Below are 18,683 nucleotides of genomic sequence, written 5' to 3'. Positions count from 1 at the left end.
GTTCTCTCTCTGCTCTTTCTCCCCCAAATTCACTGTGCATTGTGCTTTTACTTTGCTTTTTCTTCTTCGCATCCTTCGTTTCCTCTGCCGGCTTCTCCTTCCCTTCCACTCGCTCCTTCCTCCCTCTTTTTCTCCTTTCCCACTTTCTCCTCACACCATAACCCGCTTCCTCTGGTTTCCTGGGTGTAACTCGGGAGCAGGAGCCTCCTCGGTCCCAACCAAGAGTGAATGATGTCAGCCTAATTTACTTCTTTTCCCTACACCCACTCCAACCCACGCTCTCATGCCGTTCCATAAAAACATTTTTTAAAAACCGTGTAAAGGGGTGAAAGCCCAAGGCAACCAACTTTGGCACAAAATGGCTTTTGTTGCCGTGCGGTTCAATCCGATGAACTGTTGGGGTGGGTTCCTAGAGCACACACATCCCACGTCGGGCACCTCGGGTTCTCCATCCCCTCGCACTCCTTTCCTGTTGTCTCTGCTGCTCCCTCGCTAATTTGTTCCAGCCGCTCATTAATACTCTCCTAATCCCCCCCTCCCCAGCTTCACCTCACCAACCATTCCCTCTTCCCTCCGCTCCAGCAGCTCAGGATCCAGAGGATGTTTTTTTCCCCCCTTTGCAGCTCCAACAATGATAAACAGATGCTGGTGGTCTAGGCTCTGGCACAACTTCCTTGGTCGGGTTTTTTTTTTTGGGTTTTTTTGTTTTTTTTTTTTTTTTTTTTTTTTTTTTTTTTTTTTGTGGCCCTGGTTGTTCCTGACACGGCAGGGAGAAAGATGTTGGGTGCATTTGACACACAAACACCCACATAATTTTAAAAAAAAAAAAAAAAAAAAGATTGGCATTGCTCACTTAAAACATCGAAATACTAAAAGCCCCCTTCCCACAGGTCACACACGGGAGTGGGTTTACAAGGTTAGCCCCAGTTTAAACACAAGCAGGCCACCAATATCTGCAAAATTTGGGACTGTGGTTGAGGAGGAAGAGCGGAAAAATTCCAGAGCTTCGGGTACTTAAGAAAAAGAGAAATCAAGTAACAAATGGCCCCAGTGGCTGCTCTCCTGCTCTCTCTCTCTCTGCCGTCTCTGCGGAGTACGCAATTATTGCCATGTAACTTAAAAAAAAAAAAAATCAAAGCATTTCCTTGAATTTTCTTCAGACCGTGGGTGGTTTTTATTTTTTTTTTTTCTCTTCTTAATTTTAATTTTTTTTTATTATTTTTAAGCTACTCTAAGACACGCTGCTTCGCTTCAGAAAATGCTTCCTCCCCACCTCCAGCCCAATCCCGGCTCTCGCAGGGGGGGTCCCTTCCCCTGGGGGTGAGGGGTGCGGAGAGACCCTCGGGGGTGCTTTTGGGGGTGTTTTTGGGGCGGGGGGCTCGCTGCGGGTGCCGGGGGGGGGGGGTCGGGCTGGGGACACGGAGCGGCCGCTGGGGCGCTGCCCGTTCCGCGCCCGCCGCTAATCCGCTCCGCAGTTTGCGTCTCTCCGGCGCGCTCCCCGCTCGGCGGCGCGGCGGCGGGGGGCGCGGCGGGCGCCGGGAACAGCCGCTTGTTTAAAATCCTTCTCGAACCGTTTCTAATTCCCCCTCGCGCGGGGGGGGGGCGGGGCCGCGCCCGGCCGGATGCGCGCCCCGTCCATCACCGCGCGGGGGGCGGGCCCGGCCAATGGCGGGCGCGTGTGGCGCCCGTCACCGTGGCGACGGGGCCGGTCCCGGGGAGGCGGTGATGGGTTGACAGGTGCGTGACAGTCGGGAGCTTCTCCGCAGGCATGTACGGCAAAGGCAAGAGCAACAGCAGCGTCCCGTCCGACAGCCAGGCCCGCGAGAAGTGAGTGCTCGCTCCCCGCACCCCGGCCCGGCCCGCCCCACACGCCCGCCGGCCCCGCGCGCGCGGCCCCCTCACAAAGTTTGTGAGGGCGAAGGGGGCAGCGGGGGGGGGGGGGGGGAACGGCCGCGCTCCGCGGGTCCCCGCGCCGGGACGCGGTGTCCGAGCTCGGACGGGGTCGCGGCGGTGTGTCCCCCCTCAGAGCCAGCCGTGCCCGCCCCGCAGCCCGGCCCCGCAAGGTGCCGGGACCCCTCCGGTAACAAAGAGCCCGGGCAGGGGGCCGGGGCCGCGTCCCAAGTGGGCGCCTCGCAACTTTTGCCGCGGCCCCCCATTGTTCGCTCTCGGGGGGCTCCGCGCCCGCCCCGCCGCACAAAGGGGAGCGGGCACCGCGCCCCCCGGCTCCCGCTGCCTGCCCGAACTCATGCTGGGGTTTTATGGGTTTTTTTTGGGTTTTTTTTTTTTTTTTTTATTCCTAATTGCGCATAACGCGCCCGGGCGAGCCGCGCTCCGGCGCTCTCCTGCCCGCTGCCCGACGGGGAGGGCTGGCGGTGCCCCCGGCACGGGCAGCGCCGGGAGAAGCGGGAGGAAAACGCAGTTTTTGGGGGAATGGTCTCCTCAAGTTGTCCTGTGGCCGCCGCGACTTGGCGTGACCGAGGCCGGTTTGGCACGGTGCGGGTGGAGGGGGAGGAAAAGCCCGTGCGAGGAGGAGGAGGAGGAAGAAGAGGAGGAGGGGGACGAAGTGTACCGGAGGTGGGGAGGTCGGGGTGAGGCTGCTCAGGGGGTCCGGAGGCGGAGAGCGCCTGCCCGAGACCGGGTTCGCACCTCTCCCTCCGTTCCGAGCATCGCATCGCTCCCGAGCGGGTTCAGCACCCGGGATCTGCGCTCCGGGCACGGCCGAGGAGTTTCCCTCCAGGCAGCTTGTCTTGAACCTTCACCTAAAAGTTTCTTTTGTTTGTTTGTTTGTTTGTTGGGTGTTTTTTGTTTTTATTTTATTTTTTTCCCCTCCCCGTATGTGTGAGTTTAGGAATTTTGGTTTTGATGGTTTTATTTTTTTCTTTGCTCTTCCTTTTTTTTTTTTTTTTTTTTTTTTTTGTTATTTTTGTGGTTCATGTTGGGTTAGTTCTTTCTGTGCGTTTTTTATTTTTGGTTTTGTTTGGTTGTGTTATTTTGGTTTTTTTTGTTTGGTTGTTTTTTTTTCTGTTTTTTTTTTTTTTTTTTTTTTTTTCAAGACTGCCTAATTCCAGAGGCTGGCATGCACGCTTCCTGCAACAGCAGCAGGCCAGGCATCTCTGTTTCGACAGGAGAAGGGGAATTTAAGGTGTTTGACAATTTCTCACCTAACTTTGCCACGGGAAAGCGGAGGGAGACAGAGGCAGCCATGCCGGGAAGCGTTAATTGCTGAGATGGAGCGGGAGGCACAAGTTGGGCTCTGAAATCTGATCAACTAGTGGCACTTCTTAGTTCCAGCGCAGGGATAATTTTAAAAATAATTGCTTGGCCGGCTCGTGGAAGCGCTGTTTATTTTGTCTTAGCAAAATTAGGGAATTAAACCATTTCCTCGTGCTACACGGCTGCTGGTGTTTGTCAATACACTCGGTAAATCATTCAAGGGCGCAGTGGGAACTCACAGTGGGACTGAAAACAGATCCATAGGGCTGCTGTGCATCGGGTCAGATGAAGATCATGTTGTTTTAATTCTGCTTTGCCAGAGCTACCCAGCGCAAGCCACACGCACAAGCGCTCCGGTCGTGGGGCTGAAACTTTAAACAGTTTTCAGTCGTACTCTTTTCCTTGTAGCTCATTTTTCTTCAGGGTTCTTGGTGCTGTAAAGCACATAATATTTTTTTGTTTGCTCTGAAAATGCTTAATAATTTTCTGGGCAAGCCTGCCAAACTGACTTATTGTCAAGTAAGGCAACTGCCCTCCTAAGTAAAGTTGTGAGGACCTGCTAGATGGTGCTGTTCGATTTAAATACACGTTTGTCTCCCACTTCGAGCTAACAGCTGGAAATGTGGGCTCCTCACGTGTAGATTATTTTGTGCAAAACACTGAAATGGTTTGTTTTTAGATCGTGGACCTGACAGGTCAGAAACTTCATGGTTGCATCTCCTTGCAAATTAACTCAGCTGGGAGTTAGAAACATTGTCTTTCTCCTTCCTCCAGTGGGGGGAAAAAAAAAAAAATATATATATATATGTATAAAAGCTTTGAGACTTGTTTTATGATGTGGAATACCATTATGTGAAGTCTACATTCCAGATTTTTTTGGTATTTCATCTGTTAAAATTACTTCTTTCTGATGAGATCACATCCTTGCCATTTTCATATGCTTTCTTTCTGACTTCCAAAAAACTGTGATTGCAATTTTTCCCCTCTTTCATTGCTTTACAGCCATGAAATACTTGTCCCAAGGTAATGCATGAGTTTTTGTTCTGCTCAAAAAGAAGAGGCTGTCCAATTAAATATCTCTACAAAAATACAGCTCTGACTTTTGCATGAGATTGTGTTAATTTGGAAACCACAGAGGAAAATACATATGTGTGACTGATACAATAAGTACTTACTTAATCAAGAAAAGTGGAATTATAATTATGTTTAATACCAAAGTTTTTAGAACAGAAAATTCAGCTGAACACTGGCATGTCTCCACAAGATTTTAAGTGCCTAAAATATGTAGCCAGTAACCAATCTCCAAAATACACTTGTAATAATTGAGGAAATAAAATTTTTAAAAATCACACTCCCACAGTTTTCAATGGGCTGATTATGTGGACCATGTGTGTTCCCCACGAGGATGTGTGCCAGTGAGAGGACCAGGGTGCGAAAAGCTTATTTGCCAAGTGTGGAAAAGAGGTGTGTTGTTCAGCTGGTGTTTGTTGTGATGTGTTTCACAGACCAGCCCCGTGCCAAGTGTGCCTTGTAGCACGGTGTCTTGCTGCGTGCTGCACTCGGTGTTTGTGTCCTTTGAGGTTATGTAATTACTATAAAAACGAACAAAGTTTTGCCAGCCATTTGTAATGGCCCTTGGCAAATGTTCAGTTCCAAGATGGCATTTGTTTTATGGTCCCTCTCTTTGTCCCTTCTGCTTGACCTCTGGGGTAAACCACCTGCATTATTCAGCTTCACAGCACATGGGAAGTGTGGGTGGGTAAATTTGGGGGCAGCAACACCCAATTTTGTGCCAGAGAGGTGCAGCACAGCACAGCTGGGTGAAACACTGAAGGTGAGGGCACACGATACCCGTGAGGCGAGAGGAAGGTGAAGAGACAAAACCCACGAGAGTCTTTGTGCCCCTTCCTCTCTGCCTTAATTTCGGGCTGTGTCCATCCCGGTTGCTCAAGGACGGAAAAATTGTGTAAAACAATAGCTCTTCACCACGCCGCTGTGCCGGCACCACCTCAGGCCCCACTACGCCTTCAGAGGAAAAAAGACAAAAAAGTATCCGCACATCCTCTATTGTTACCTCTTCACAGCAACTGTGAACAGTGCTTTTCCTTTTTTCCTCCCCTTATTCCTTAAAATAGGACTGTTTCAGATTAGGAGCTCGGACCTGACAACACTTCACTGAATGGTGAAACTCTCTAAACTTTTGATCTTTGAGGAAAAAAAGGGATCAGGCCACACAAGTTCCATTTGCAAATGTGTCTCTCTGTTTATAGATATGTAGAAATGCAGTTCTAACAAACATATAAGGGAAAGTAAATTCTGGTGGAAATATATGTTTTGAGTTCAGTTTTCTTCATGTTCCAGTGATCTTCCAAACTAGTCCTCTTCCCAAGAAGCCCCAAACCTTCTTGAGGCTTGGCAGACACCCAGATTTTGGTTAAAAACTAAATGCATGACTAGAGACTGTGACTTAATTTCTTATGAAGTGATGCCTTATCAAAATACTGCTTCTCTTCAGGTCTGTTTTGAGAGGTTGGCTGTTGGTATGTACAGTTCCTTTGTATGAGAGGAGTTCTTTGGGTGTCTTCTTTCATGTGTTTTATTGTTTTTTTCCCCCCTCAGATTTGAAAAGACTGCATTGCCCAAGTTTACATAGTTAAGTCACCTTTTCAACTGCAATGTTTGTAAGCTACGCAAAAATAAGATTCAGATAAAAATTAAGTGGCTTCAGTGTTGAATTTGCTACTCGTCCCTGGGAAGTGGCCAGCTAGTTTCTTAAGATTTTGGTGGTAAAAGATGCATTAATTTTTTGCCCCCCACTTCTGAAGACAAATCTGGTAGTTTAATCCTGCCTGTTTTGTAAAGTTTAGGTTTGACATGTATCCATCAGGTCTAACTTGTAAAAGTTGCAGTTGTACTGCTCAGGGAGTCTGGGAACATCAGGCATTTTACAAGAATCTACATTTTAATAAAGTGTGCAGAAGAGAGGGCTCTGGAAATAGTAGTTGTTTATCAGTATTTATTATTGGCCATGTGCTTCAGGTGCTCATTTACCCTGCACAGGTGTCTTGGGAGCACATGAAAATGTTTCAGGTAATGTATGTGCTGCCGTTCAGATTAAACAGAAGAAATTAATTCTGCTTAAATTACAGGCAAATGATACTGTCACAAGTGTTAAAGCAACCAAGATTTAACTTTGCCAAACTTCCACCGTTGGGGTGGAAAAGTTACAGTGCAATATTTAAGCCTTGTGCCGATTCATGTAACTTTTTTTTTTGTGTGTAAAAGTTCAGTTCAGATGTGGTCCATTTTGAAAACTGGGCAAAGACAATAGGTGTTTTCCAATGTTTTAAAAGTTTTCTCAACTTTTATGGTGGAAGACCAATCATACCCGCTCTCCTTCAAAACACTTGAAATCTGGTTGAAAAAGAAAAGGATGAGGGATTTGATTCCAGAGATGTGTCTTTCTCCCATTTGCATGACAAAGCATCTGAATTTAGCCAGGATACAAGCCTTTTCAAAAAGATCCATTTGCATATGCTTAGGGCTTACTGACTGTAATCGCTGAATATTTCATCTTCGCTGGGAGGCAGCAGATCCTGGGATCAGAGGGGAGGAAAATTGGGGCTGGGTGGGAAGGAAAGTGGAGATGTGAGCAGCTGGAGCCTGCAGCTGTGAGGTGCCAGGACACAGGGATGACGGGGAGCATAGAGGAAACGGGATGGAAATGGTCAGTCTGGAGAGGGGAGACAGGGAATTGCTCCCTAAGAGAACTGGCCCTGGGGCTGGGGTCTGCGAGGAGGCTGCGGCATCTGGACCAGGGACACAGACCTGGCGAGAGAGGGAGCAGAGCCAGGACAGCCGGGAGGCAGGTCAGGAAGTGGGAGGCTTTTGTTGAGCTGGGAGGAACATTCTGTCCCTCCAGGTGCTGGGAAATGACCATTCCTTTGCTGCCGGGAAGGACTTGTGAGAGCAGGGGTGTGATATTTGTTGTCTCCAAGGTAAAACCGACCCACACCTATGAGGTGGCAGCAGACCCAGGGGTGTGAGGCAGTCCTGGAGCTGTGTCTCAGGCATGTCAGAGCCTCGGGAGGGAAGGGTAGGATTTGCCATCAGAAGCAGCTGGAACAGTGTGTCTCTGCAGTGCCTGGGCGCTGTACTTGCATTCCCAAAAATGTTCTCTTAACTTGGAAAATGCAGATGTACACGGAGCATATTTCTCACTTTGCCCTCATCTGCATGTTCACTGATTCCCCCCCCCCCCCCCCCCGGAAAAAAAAAAAAAAACTCTGGGGTTTTTGTTGTGCAGGGAAGAGCATTGTTTTGGTAATGAGCAGCTATTTGATAATTTGCTATTTTGCTGTCTTGCGGTTTGTGCCTTATGGCTGCCTTGCTGTTTCATAATACGGCTGTTCCTACAGGAAGATTGTGTTGTTTCTTTGGTGCCCAGCTCCACAGTGTCTGAGCTTCACCTCTAAAAATAGGCATCAAGCCACTCCTGACCGACAGCCAGTTTGGAAGTGGCACTAAGATGCAGAAAAGCAAAAGACAAAAATGTTTATTGGTTATTGGGTCCCCAATTTGAGCTATGTAGCCCTGAATTTTATTTTCGTTTTCTTTCTTGGAGTATCACATAAACCAGAAATGCATATAGACAGCTTCCACTGTCTCTCTTGCCACAGGATAAGATGCCAAAGGAACTTGTATAAATGTAGTATTTTTGTGAAACTGCTGTCTGGCTTGTGGATACACGTCAATCTGGGAAATGCACTTGAAAAGATCCAGGCTGGAGAGTTGGACACTCACCTGCAGCAGGGCTCCTCCAGGCTGCTGTGCTTGGGGAGAGACTCACAAATTCATGGTTCTGTGGTTTGGGGTGGCTGAGCGGAGCCATTTCATGGAAGGGTCACTGCCCTGCACAGCCTCGTGGGGTGCTCTGGAGGTAATAAGAAACGGCTCAAAACACCTTATTTTTAAGAATGTTCTGCTAAGGCTCCTTTGGGCAAAACCAGATGACTTTTTTTCTCCACCAGGGTTCAGGAGCTGCGTCTCCAGAGCCTTCCAGCTGGGTTGCTTGGGGTTAGGACCACTCGTTTCCTGCTTTCCTTGGTGCACAAACATTCCAGGAAGTGATGCTGGTCCAGGCTGAGTCACCGCTGAGAGGTTTTTTCTGTGCTGTGGAGCCACTGACCCCCAACACCAGGTTGTTCAGGCAGTGGGCAGGTGTTGTTTCAGCTCCTGGGAGAGAATCATCCTCAGATATCAACAAATGGGTTAATCCAGAAATCTTGATGACCTCCGTCCATGCTTCTCTAGTCTTTGAGGTATTTCTCACTTAGAGTTCCAGGAAGGGAGAAGGTGAGAACATAAAATGTCCCTTTCTAAGAAACTGAAATATGGCAGTAGTCAGGACCATAGAGTCCTAGCTTTTCACTTTCCATCAGATATAAAAATAAACTGAACATTTTTGTGGTGGGTTATTTTTTTCCCTTTCACACCTTCTGTGGTTCTTGCCTCTGGACTGCTTGTTTTTTCTCCATATTGTTAGTAGTGTCTCCGGAGCAGAATGAAATAATTACCTTTCATTTGACATAATATAGATAAAACAATGCTGCTAATACTCCCTGAAACACTTGCATGTTTATTGTTGGGGGAGTTGTTTGTTTGTATGGGGGGTTTGTTTTATTTTGTGTTTGAAATAATCCATTTTTGTAGTTACACGCCCTCCAGGTTCTTTTTGCAACATAGATGCCTTGCCAATTATTCTCAGTTTCATATTTGTGTATTTGATTTCTTAGTCCTGAGCATGGAACTCCACATTTGCCTGTATTGAATTTTCTGTTATTAACTTTCCTTATTCTCTTCCTGTCCCCAGAAGGGCTTGTAATTTTTCCTGATTTGTCATGTGCACTTCTGTATTTCTACATAGCACTCATTAATGAAAGTCTTTTAGTGGAGTTGGCTTAGGGTAGGAAGAGCTTTGCTGAAACGTTCTCTCTTCTGTAGAAACATGCTGTTAGTGACTCTTCCATAATTTATTTTATGTGATTGTACCCTGATTTTTAATTTCATGAAGATGTTTGGTGGTGCAGGCGTCGTGACAGGCTAAGAGTCAAAAGTCACTATTTTAACTTTTGCACCTGTTCGTCCTCGCCCACTGCCCACTCTCCCAGGTGAACCAAGCTGAGCTGACATTTCTTTTTTTTGACAGATAATGTTGGCCTCTTGCCTTTCTGTTTTGAAGGTGTTTCTGTCCCTAAAGCCCTTCCTTTCCTCTCCCCTTGGCCCTCCTTTCCCTGTGCCCAGAATGACCTGAGCCTCTTGTGGAGAAGCCTTTGGCTCCTCCAAGCCCCAGCTGCATACAGCTTTGACAAACACATCTCCTCTCAAGGAAAGCCAGCCTAGTTTGTGATAAAAGAACAACAGTTTAAATTGAAATAATTTGTTTTGCCCATTTTTTTTCTCTAGGCTTTCCAAGTTCTCTCAATCATTTTTCAGGCAAGAGTAACAGCGTTTTTGAGGGTTTATTTTTAAGCTGGAGCCACCTGTGGAAGAACACTGTGACACCACACTGTTTTTGCCCCACCTTCTTTCCTGTGCAAATATCAATGGAAAATTACAATTTGAGGAAATCCAGATTTCAGAAATCACATTTCTGGTGGCAAGTATAGTTTTTCAGCTGTGGTTGTGGATAGTGAGGGTTGTTTAGCTCCTCTATGCATTGAACTGATGGGCTGCTTTATCCCACCCTTGCTCAGCTTTAAATCTGCCTTTAGGCTTATGGCTTGGTGTTTTTTGGAGTTCATTTGGGTCTGGTTGAAGTACAACCCTTGATGTTAATCCCAAACTCTTAAAGGAGTTTATCAGGCATACATTGCCAATGAATTCCTAATTTCCTACTTAGGCTTCACTGTTTCTTTTCTTCCTTTGTCCTATTCCTAAATAAAATACTGTCTGTGAAAGAAATTTAAGAAATTACTGATTACACGATGTCCTGTACCTTACGTTACTTCCATTTTTATTTCCAGTGCCTTGGAGTCTTGGGAGAGATTTCACCTTCAAACCAAACTACAACCCTGTAATATTCATAGGAAGAATCCAGTGTTTTGAAAATACAGAAACAATAAGTAATCAGTACTAAGGAGTTACCAGTATATGTAAATTCCAGTGCATGCAATTTTATTTTTATATTGCTATTGATAATGTCTTGTTACTAGCAGGTGCATATAATGAGTTTGGAACGTTAGTAAGAATTTTCCATTGCTTGACTTAAGCATTTTTACAGGTAGTTGAAGAAAGTAAAATACTGTCTATGTTTTCTATGATAAACAGCCTAATGCTTATAAGAAAGTGTTGGGTTTTACTCTCGAAAACCTGTTTTAGAGGTTAGGAAAAAATTCCAGCAACATCAGTGGCAAACTGTAGTAGCCTGTGTTCTTTTCCTTGGGAGGGATTGTGCTTTCTGAGTAAGATATTGGGGTGTTATTAATTCCTTAATAACTGTGTTGTTGTTGACAGCAGTGGGACAGAGTGGCTCATGTGGCTGACAGGGTGTGTGACTGCCATAACTATGGGGAGATTTGTGAGGATTGAGGTGAGGCTGTCACCTGATGCTCCTCAGAAGTTGTGGGGCTTTATCAGATCCCTGGAGCAGCAGCAGCAGGATTTGAGAACCCCAAGCCTCTCCTGATTTCTCCATGCCAGATATGTTATTTGTGTTCTTCTCCGAGCTGATTCTCAAAGAGTGAGGGCCAGCCTTGGATGGCTCCTGTTTGGGTCAGTCTTTGGGTGGAGGTGCTGGTGGGGAGGTGCAGGTGCTTTTTGAGTGTTTGGAGTGGGGGTGAGTTACTGATATTTCATCAGGCCTATCAGGAATAATGGAACTCCCTTGCCAAATCTGAATTTGCCCTGGAAGTGAAGATTATGGCTCTTACTGTGTGTCTCTTGAACTGTTTGGCTCCTTTAATTGTTTATTGTTTAATATTCCTTGAAATGTGAATTTGGAGAGGATACATGTACATGAAGGTGATGTTTAAAAAACTAAAAGGCATCTATTGCAGCCTGAGGAATTTGGTTTTCCTGTGAGTATGCACATTGTAAAATAATTTCCAATGTGTATGCACATTGTAAAATAATGCAAATATAAGTTGATTTTTTGGGTTGGAGTACAGGACAGTTGGTTAACAAAAATACAAAGCTGGAAAAGATAAAGGAGATCTGAGATCTGCTCAGGAGATGAAGAGCAGTGTTGGAAGTTTGGAAGTGGGCCTCTGGTGATGGTCTCGGGCCTGGCGAGCAGATCTGAAAGGTAAAACACCTTGGTGTTCCTGACTTCTGAGGCAGCTCCTCAAATCCAGTGTCACTTCTAATTTTGCTAAATGTACATCTAATTCTTTATGAAGGAAAGATGTTTACTTTTACAAGACCATTATGTGTAGACATGGGCATCCACAAACTTATATATACACTTCAAAATATTTTTGGAATTAATATGAGCTATTACAGTGTAGCAAAACCCAAATGAACAAACAACTGCTGACTCCAAATAAAACTATCTTATGCTTCAAAGATGCAAGACCTAAATGATTTGTCTAATTGTAGTTGGGGAACATAGAAAAAGTGAATAAAAAACCTATTTTGAATAATTTCACAGATTATCCTAAAAAAATTATTAGAAACAAAAGCATACTGGAGTATTGGATGCAGATGTATTCCTATTAAATCCGGTAATTAACAAAAAAAAAAAGTTGTTTATAAAATGTTACCCATATTTCCCAAACAGAACTATACATATATAGTAAATAAATCCAAACTAGGGGAAAAAACAGAGAAAGATAGAAGTTGCCCAGTGTCCAATTCTGGGTGTGATTACTCATTTAGGGAAAAAAACCCCAAATAATAGAGAGATGTTTTTCTGGACATAAAACCAGAAGCATTTTTCCTGTAAAACAATGCAAGTGGATTGAGCAGTTTTTCGCTCATATGACCATCTAGTAAAGCTCTTACAAAATACTTCAAAAAGTCAAGAAAGGACTCTGTGGTTTCGATACTTGGACTGTGAGCCAAAGAAATGAATTTGAAAATGCAGGGTCATGCCTGCAGCAGCTTGTGGGAGTACCTGTCCCACATTTCAGAGAGCAGGCCGTGCATAAGGGGCTCGCTGGTAGAGCAGCACTGGGGAGGATCAGCTGCAGCCACAGGGAAACACAGAGCTTGTATAAGTATTTTGGTATTAGTTTCTGTTTAATTTCTCTTTGCACACTGTACACATTCAATGGGCAAGGCATAATTAGAGGGGCTCTCTGGTGTGGTGTGTTTTTACAGAGCTTTGCCTTCTGCAAATGGTTGTGGGCTGAAGTGAACACAGGCACTTAATGCTCAGCACAAACATTGGAAATCCTCAGTAATTCAGGGCACAAGTGAAACACTAATTGAGGGAAGTGTAGGGAAACCTAACCCATGGCAGTGTCAGATGTGCCTCGGGCTTCCTGACACCTTATTCTGAGGCATTCCGAGGGTGTTGTGAAAGGAACCAAGAAACGAGATTAAAGGGACCAGCAGTGCAGCTTGGCAAAGTAGTTGCTGTGTATTCTGCAGCCTGAAAATGGAAATGTTTTCATGTTCTTCCTGCCTTTGTGATTCAGTTGTGGATTTCAGCTAAACTTCAGTCCAGCTCTGTGAGGCAGTTTATAACAAGCTCATAACTTTCTTGTGTTTCTCATTTCCCAGTCCAGGGCCATATTTAAAGAGTCAACATAGCTGAAAGAGAGATGACCATTGCATTTTCCCAGCGCCAGTTTTTGTCATTGTGTTGCCTGTGTTTGTATGTGTTAATAGGTGTATGTATGAATTTATACAATAATATTTATGGATCAAGGATTGATATCTTTGTCTGTAGAACAGGCACATGGGCATCACTTGTGTGTGTTGAATGACAGAAGCAGATTGGTGGGGAAAAAAAGACAAAATAAACAGTTTTGATTCAGATATGGAATAAAATTAAAAGGGGCATTTTCAGAGTTAATAGAGTAACTGCACTCTGGGTCCACTTTTGAGCTTGTTCAATGGCAGCCTTGCCTGATAGGGAAACAAAATTTACTGTGTCCTACCTGTTGGTTGTATAATGACTGTAGTTACCTCACCAAGGCTGTTTTTATGTTCAGCACCTGTATTTACTTGTCTTTAGGATCAATATTCAACACCTGTATTTACTTCTCTTCAGAACCAACAAAAGGACTAGCCAACAACCCAGCTTCTTAAAGCAAAGTATTTTTGTATAGCAGTGTGAATGAAAGCCTCTGGAAACAGCAAGAGCAGTCCATATGTGTAACTTTTTTTCTGCCTGGGAATTCACTACTCCCCCAATGCTAATCTGGTACAGTGAGCTTTTAATTCTCTGAACAAGCTTCCATCCATTTCTCTCTGGACAGCACCCCCAGCAACAAAAGAGAAAAGAGTTTTTTCTTACCTTTTGACAGGCCAAGTGACCTGAAGAAGCTTTTGTGCTTCAAAAGTTTATTCTGTCTTGTTTGCCCACTTTGTAGTTTGTGGGGGTTTTTTCCCTTCAGCTCTATTGATTCTGCCTAGGTGTATGACAGAACCTCACACTCTGATTCCAGGGCTTGGGGGAACTCTGAAAGCAGCATGAAAACCAGGATGAAGGACTCTTTTCTGGATTTGTGGAGGGATCTCAGATGGGTGGAAAACTGGTGCTCTGAAGCCAGTTATGCTGGCAGATATTTTAGCTGAACGTGAGCATTTGAAGAGCACAGGACAGGTGTTCCAGTGTTTCAAACAATACAGAAGCCACCTCAAGGATCAAAGTGTGTTTGAACCCTCTTTGCCCCGCAGCCTTATGGCTGCAATGGTACCAGATAAACATTCTAAGCTAATACACAATGTGCCTGGGTACTCAGGTGTGCTGCTGGGACAAACCTTCCTATCTCTTCCCTCAACCTACCATTCAGCACAAGAAGCTTCCCAGAACCTCTCTGTGTCTTCATCCAACATGTAAAATGGAAAAATTACTGTAACAAACTTTTAGAACAAGTTCTTTCAGGGATGTGACACAATCCATGAGTTGTGCTGTGACAATCCTCTGTGAAGATGTTGAGGTGTCCTTACATCAGAGTCAAGGTTTTTTTCCCTTAATGTTCAACGATTCACGTTTGGTAAACAATAATTTTCCCTCCTGCTCCTACTATTCTGTATTTGTATTCTAGAATCCAAGAATATTTCTTTCTGAGGTGGCTGGGATCAGAGTATTTCCTAGTGACAGAGTTATATTTCTTTACTTACATCACTCAGTTTGTAAAATTAAGTAAATGTCATCAATCTCTTGGGCATTCAAGTGATGTTCACGTACAGTATTCTTTTTCTTTCCTGAGTTTTTATTTCTACAAGAAGTGGAGATGCTGGTGTGCAGAAGCATCCTTGCCTGCCGTGGGATACTGCGGGGAAGGAGGCACTGGAGATGACTCTGAAAGGTCCAAAGGTCCACTCCCTTTTGAGTGTCTCTGGCATGTGACCCAGTGTGATGTACAAATGTCCATTATGTGATTATGAAACGGTGAGATGAGCGCTTGTGATGTGCTTTAGCCAGATAATTTCTCTTTATGTGGGATGCTCCATCCAGAATGAAGGAATGGAATGCTGTTGTAAATTACTTTCTGTTTTAGTAGTCCTAAGACACCATGTTTGCTGTGTTTCCTCTGGCTGAGACAAGCCCATCCTGCTCAGTTCCTTTTCCTTCTGAGTGTGGAAGGCTGTTAAATGTAGGCGGTTTAGGCTTGCTTTTTGATGCCCTGCCTGCCCAAAAATGAAAAAACTGGGTGATGTGCATGTGTCTGCTTGCAAACCAAAGCCAAGCTGGCTCTGCTGGTTCTGGGGTTTCTCATTGGACTGTGTCAAGGTAAGTTTGAGAAATATGTAAGAAATAAAGAATGCAGCCTATGTCTGGAAATACTGTTGGCTAAGAGGTGAATTTAAAATGCCCATAGCCTTGCAGTTCCTGCTGTAGTGCTGGGAGCTTTCTGTGAGGGGCATCCCAGTAACCTCAGGAGAAAGGTCCAGGAGCAGCCGTTCACTCAGGGTGGTCATTTACTGTCTGGGGGTCTCTGGAGCCCTTCAGGGGTCCCTCAGGGCAGGGAGTGTGTGAGGCAGAGCTGTTGGTCCTTCCAGGAGCTGAGTTGGAGCTGGGCATTGCTGCTCTCCCTGCAGGACTCCTACACTGGCTTTGCATCCCTGTTCCCCCTCCTCTCCTTTCCATGCACTGTGTGCTGCATGTTGAAAGGGGTGAGTCACCTCTTTTATTATGTTTTGAATACTTTCCTCCCAAATGTAGTTTATTTTCTGCAGGGAAAGGAAAGAATTTATGCTGTCCTGGTTCCTTATTTTTATCAGAGCTCTTGCTAACAACTTCCAGCTGAGGGAGTTCTTGATATTTTTAGCCTGAGATATTTAGCTATTTGAGCCTCTCTACATGTTTTCCTCCTGATATATATTAACTGGAGGGGGAGGATGGTTCTTGTCAGTTAATATATTCATGAGCATGCCTGCCAAATTGCCCACACTGACTCCCAGGAAACTGAACACTTCAGAGTTGGGGGGAAGTTTGAGTCTTGGTCTGAAGTATTTACATCAGCTTCGTTACTCCATTCTCTGACTGATGCTGCCATAGCTGTGTTCTCACTGAAGCTTCCTTTTTATTTTAAGAGGTGGTGTTTGTATAAAAAAATAGACGTAATTGATTTATGCCTAAAAACACAAAGAAGTAAATAAACTAAAAAGTCAAGAATCATAAAATGGGATATGGCATTAAAAAAAAAGATAATTTCTTGGGAAATATCTTCCTTGTCTTTTTTTTTTCTGTCTTTTTTTTTTTTTTTTCCAAGCAGCAGAATCCTCAGTCTCATTACTAATGTTACTGTTTTGTTGGTTTGTTCTGTGGTCTGATGGAATTCTTCAGTATTCCAGATATTGTACTTGATGGCACATCTTACAAACAGCATTTTCAAGTTTCGGAATAACCTTACCCTTACCTGAAACTCACATGAAAACTGTTTGAAAGAAAATGTTAAAAGTCACTCACATTGACCTTTTGCCTTTAAGATCCACTTCAGCCTGTTTAACCATAATTTCACAGGTCTTACTGTCATCAGCTCTTTTCCCTTTTTCCAACCAAGTTTCAGACTCCAGATGAAAATCTGTAGATTTGCCACAGTGTAGTGTTTCTATCAGCTGCTCCAGCGTTGTCCCTGTGGGGCCTGGGAGGTGGGAGTGAGAAGGGCAGGTGGTGGGAATCACGCTCAGTTTAATGAGAATTAAGTGGCATTTGCTGTTGTATATAAATGGACCACGGTGCCTTTTCTCTGCGTCCCTTCCAAGGTGTCTGTACTGGACAGCACACGCCTTCTGCCTTCTCTGCTGAGGCTTTGTCCGAGTGCTCTGTGGCAGGAGCTGGAGCTGCTCAAAGGCTGCTGTGGCCACCAGGATGTGTCCCATTACCTGGCACCAGCTGGGCACACATCTGCGCTGGCAAGCCTCAGCAGCTCCTCACCGCCCAAGGATTCCCTTAGGGACCCCGAGCCTCCCAGGAGCCACTGCCAGAGCTGAATGTAGCCTTCAAGTTGGCGCCCAAAATCAGTTACTTTTGGGGGTGTGTACCCAAAGGCTTTAAAAAATTTTAATACATATTTTTAAAAAATGGATACTTTTTGTTTAGTCCTTCCTGCCCTGCTCCTCCCTGAGAGTGGGCAGTCACAAGTCCCTCCTCTGACACAAGTTTCTGCTAGAGAATGGAGCTGCTCACTGTAGGGGCACCGGTTTTGTTTTTAAAGACAGGTTCATATTACATGCTGTCACCTCAGCCTTTTGGCACAGAGGGTCTCTGTGCACCTCTGAGTGCATAAATGCTTTATACAAAGTGGTTTTAGGCGAGCTGCTGTTGTTTGGAGCTGTCAGTCTCTTGCTCCATGATGAGTGATGCTGCTGAGAAGCTGTGGGGCAGCGCTGCCACCTCCAGAATGCTGTCTGGTCTGTGTGAGGGCTTCTCCGTGGGACTGAAGGATTAGCCAAATGCTAATCTTAAGCTTCTTAACACTTACTGAGAAGTCAAAATTTCATTACTTTTAATTGTTTTGTGCCAGGCTAATAGATGTTGGCATCTTGGTTGGAAATTTCTTTCCCTTTGCAAATCCACTCCTAATAAAGTTTTAAATGTAAAAAAAAATTTCTATTTTAATATATATAAAACATAAACAATATTTATAAATATATATTATATATATAAATATTATTTATATTTTGCTGACTGAATTTCCTGTGCAACTTGTTTTAAACTGCCATGCAAGTTGCAGGGATGCTCAATAAACTGAGCAGCTGACTCATTATTTTTGCCGTTTGTACCACTTTTTTCCAGTGGTCCTTCATGAACATGAAAAGTTTTGTAAAATCCTTGCAGGAGAGGGATTTGTTACAGAAAAGCTGCAGTGCGCAACTTCAGCTCGGTGTATAAAAGTTCGGTAGTCTTGTTTTAAGCTTATATTTTAAATCTCTTTTTCTGATAATGACCATGCCGGGTCTTGCTTTGCTGATGAGACCTGACAAGATCATCATCCATGTGATTTCATTTGTTTTCATGGCAGCCCTGGGGAGGGAAATAACTGGAGCAGGAATGAAGCTGTGCCCTCCTCCAGAGCAACTTGGCCGCAGAAAACATCAGAGATTTCAACAGATAAATATGTATTTATGTAGAACACGCACAAAAGGCCGGCGTCAGCAAAACCCTTTAGCCCAGGTGGGATGAATGGGAGGCAATCACCCTCCCAGGGGCCAGGTGGAGCAAGACGCGCTGGAATTTGGGGAACTCCGAGTGCTTTGTCAAACCAGTCGTTATCGAGTGTCTCCTGCTAATCTTCCATCTCCAGGTGACTGGTTTTGAAATTTGGTCCCGCTGTGGTAAAGTTTGCAGCGGCCCATTGTTCACCGCGAGGGAAGTGTGAAAAGCGCCCCCGGGGGCTGATGTTGCCCCTCTCACCTGCGAAGGTCACGGGCTGCATGAGAAACAGAAAGGCACCAGCCTGAGGAGCTGCTCGGAAAAGCTGATTTTGGAATTAACGCACAAATACTTGGAATGGAAGCACGGGGAACGTATCCCTTGTGTAGGGTAGTGTGTACGGAGTGCTGCAGCTCGAGACTGAGCTCACAAGCACTGATTTGGGAGTTCGAGGATGGAATATTTTTTGTTGTTGTGGTTTAGGTTTAGTTTGGGTGGTTTTTTTGGGTTTTGTGAGGATTTTTTGGTGTTTTTTTTTTTGTTCTTTTTTTTCTTGTGTTGGTTTGGGTTCTTTTGGTTGGTTGCTTTTTGTTTAGGTTGGGTTTTTTTGTTTGTTTTCTTTTGGGGAGGGATTGGTTTGAGGGGTTTTTGATTTGTTTTGAGTGTTTTTGTGGATTTTTTGGGTGTATGTGTTAGT

The 18,683-nt window shown here is 44.8% G+C and overlaps 1 protein-coding gene across 5 annotated transcripts in view; it reads left to right on the top strand.

Annotated features, from left to right (window-relative positions):
* Window positions 1-1,659: 1,659 nt before the first annotated feature.
* Window positions 1,660-18,683, top strand: part of SSBP2 (single stranded DNA binding protein 2) — a 135,442-nt gene continuing 118,418 nt past the window's right edge. For all 5 annotated transcript variants that reach the window (XM_059492921.1, XM_059492920.1, XM_059492922.1 and 2 more), the window contains exon 1: window positions 1,660-1,827. In XM_059492921.1, the coding sequence (XP_059348904.1) occupies window positions 1,769-1,827 (59 nt within the window). In that variant the 5' untranslated portion in view covers window positions 1,660-1,768. The remainder of the gene's footprint in view (window positions 1,828-18,683) is intronic.

The sequence above is a fragment of the Ammospiza nelsoni genome, chromosome Z, assembly GCF_027579445.1.
Source record: "Ammospiza nelsoni isolate bAmmNel1 chromosome Z, bAmmNel1.pri, whole genome shotgun sequence".
NCBI classification, from domain to species: Eukaryota; Metazoa; Chordata; class Aves; order Passeriformes; family Passerellidae; genus Ammospiza; species Ammospiza nelsoni.
Note: the sequence above shows the minus strand (reverse complement) of the source record. Positions and strands in the feature narration are given on the sequence as shown.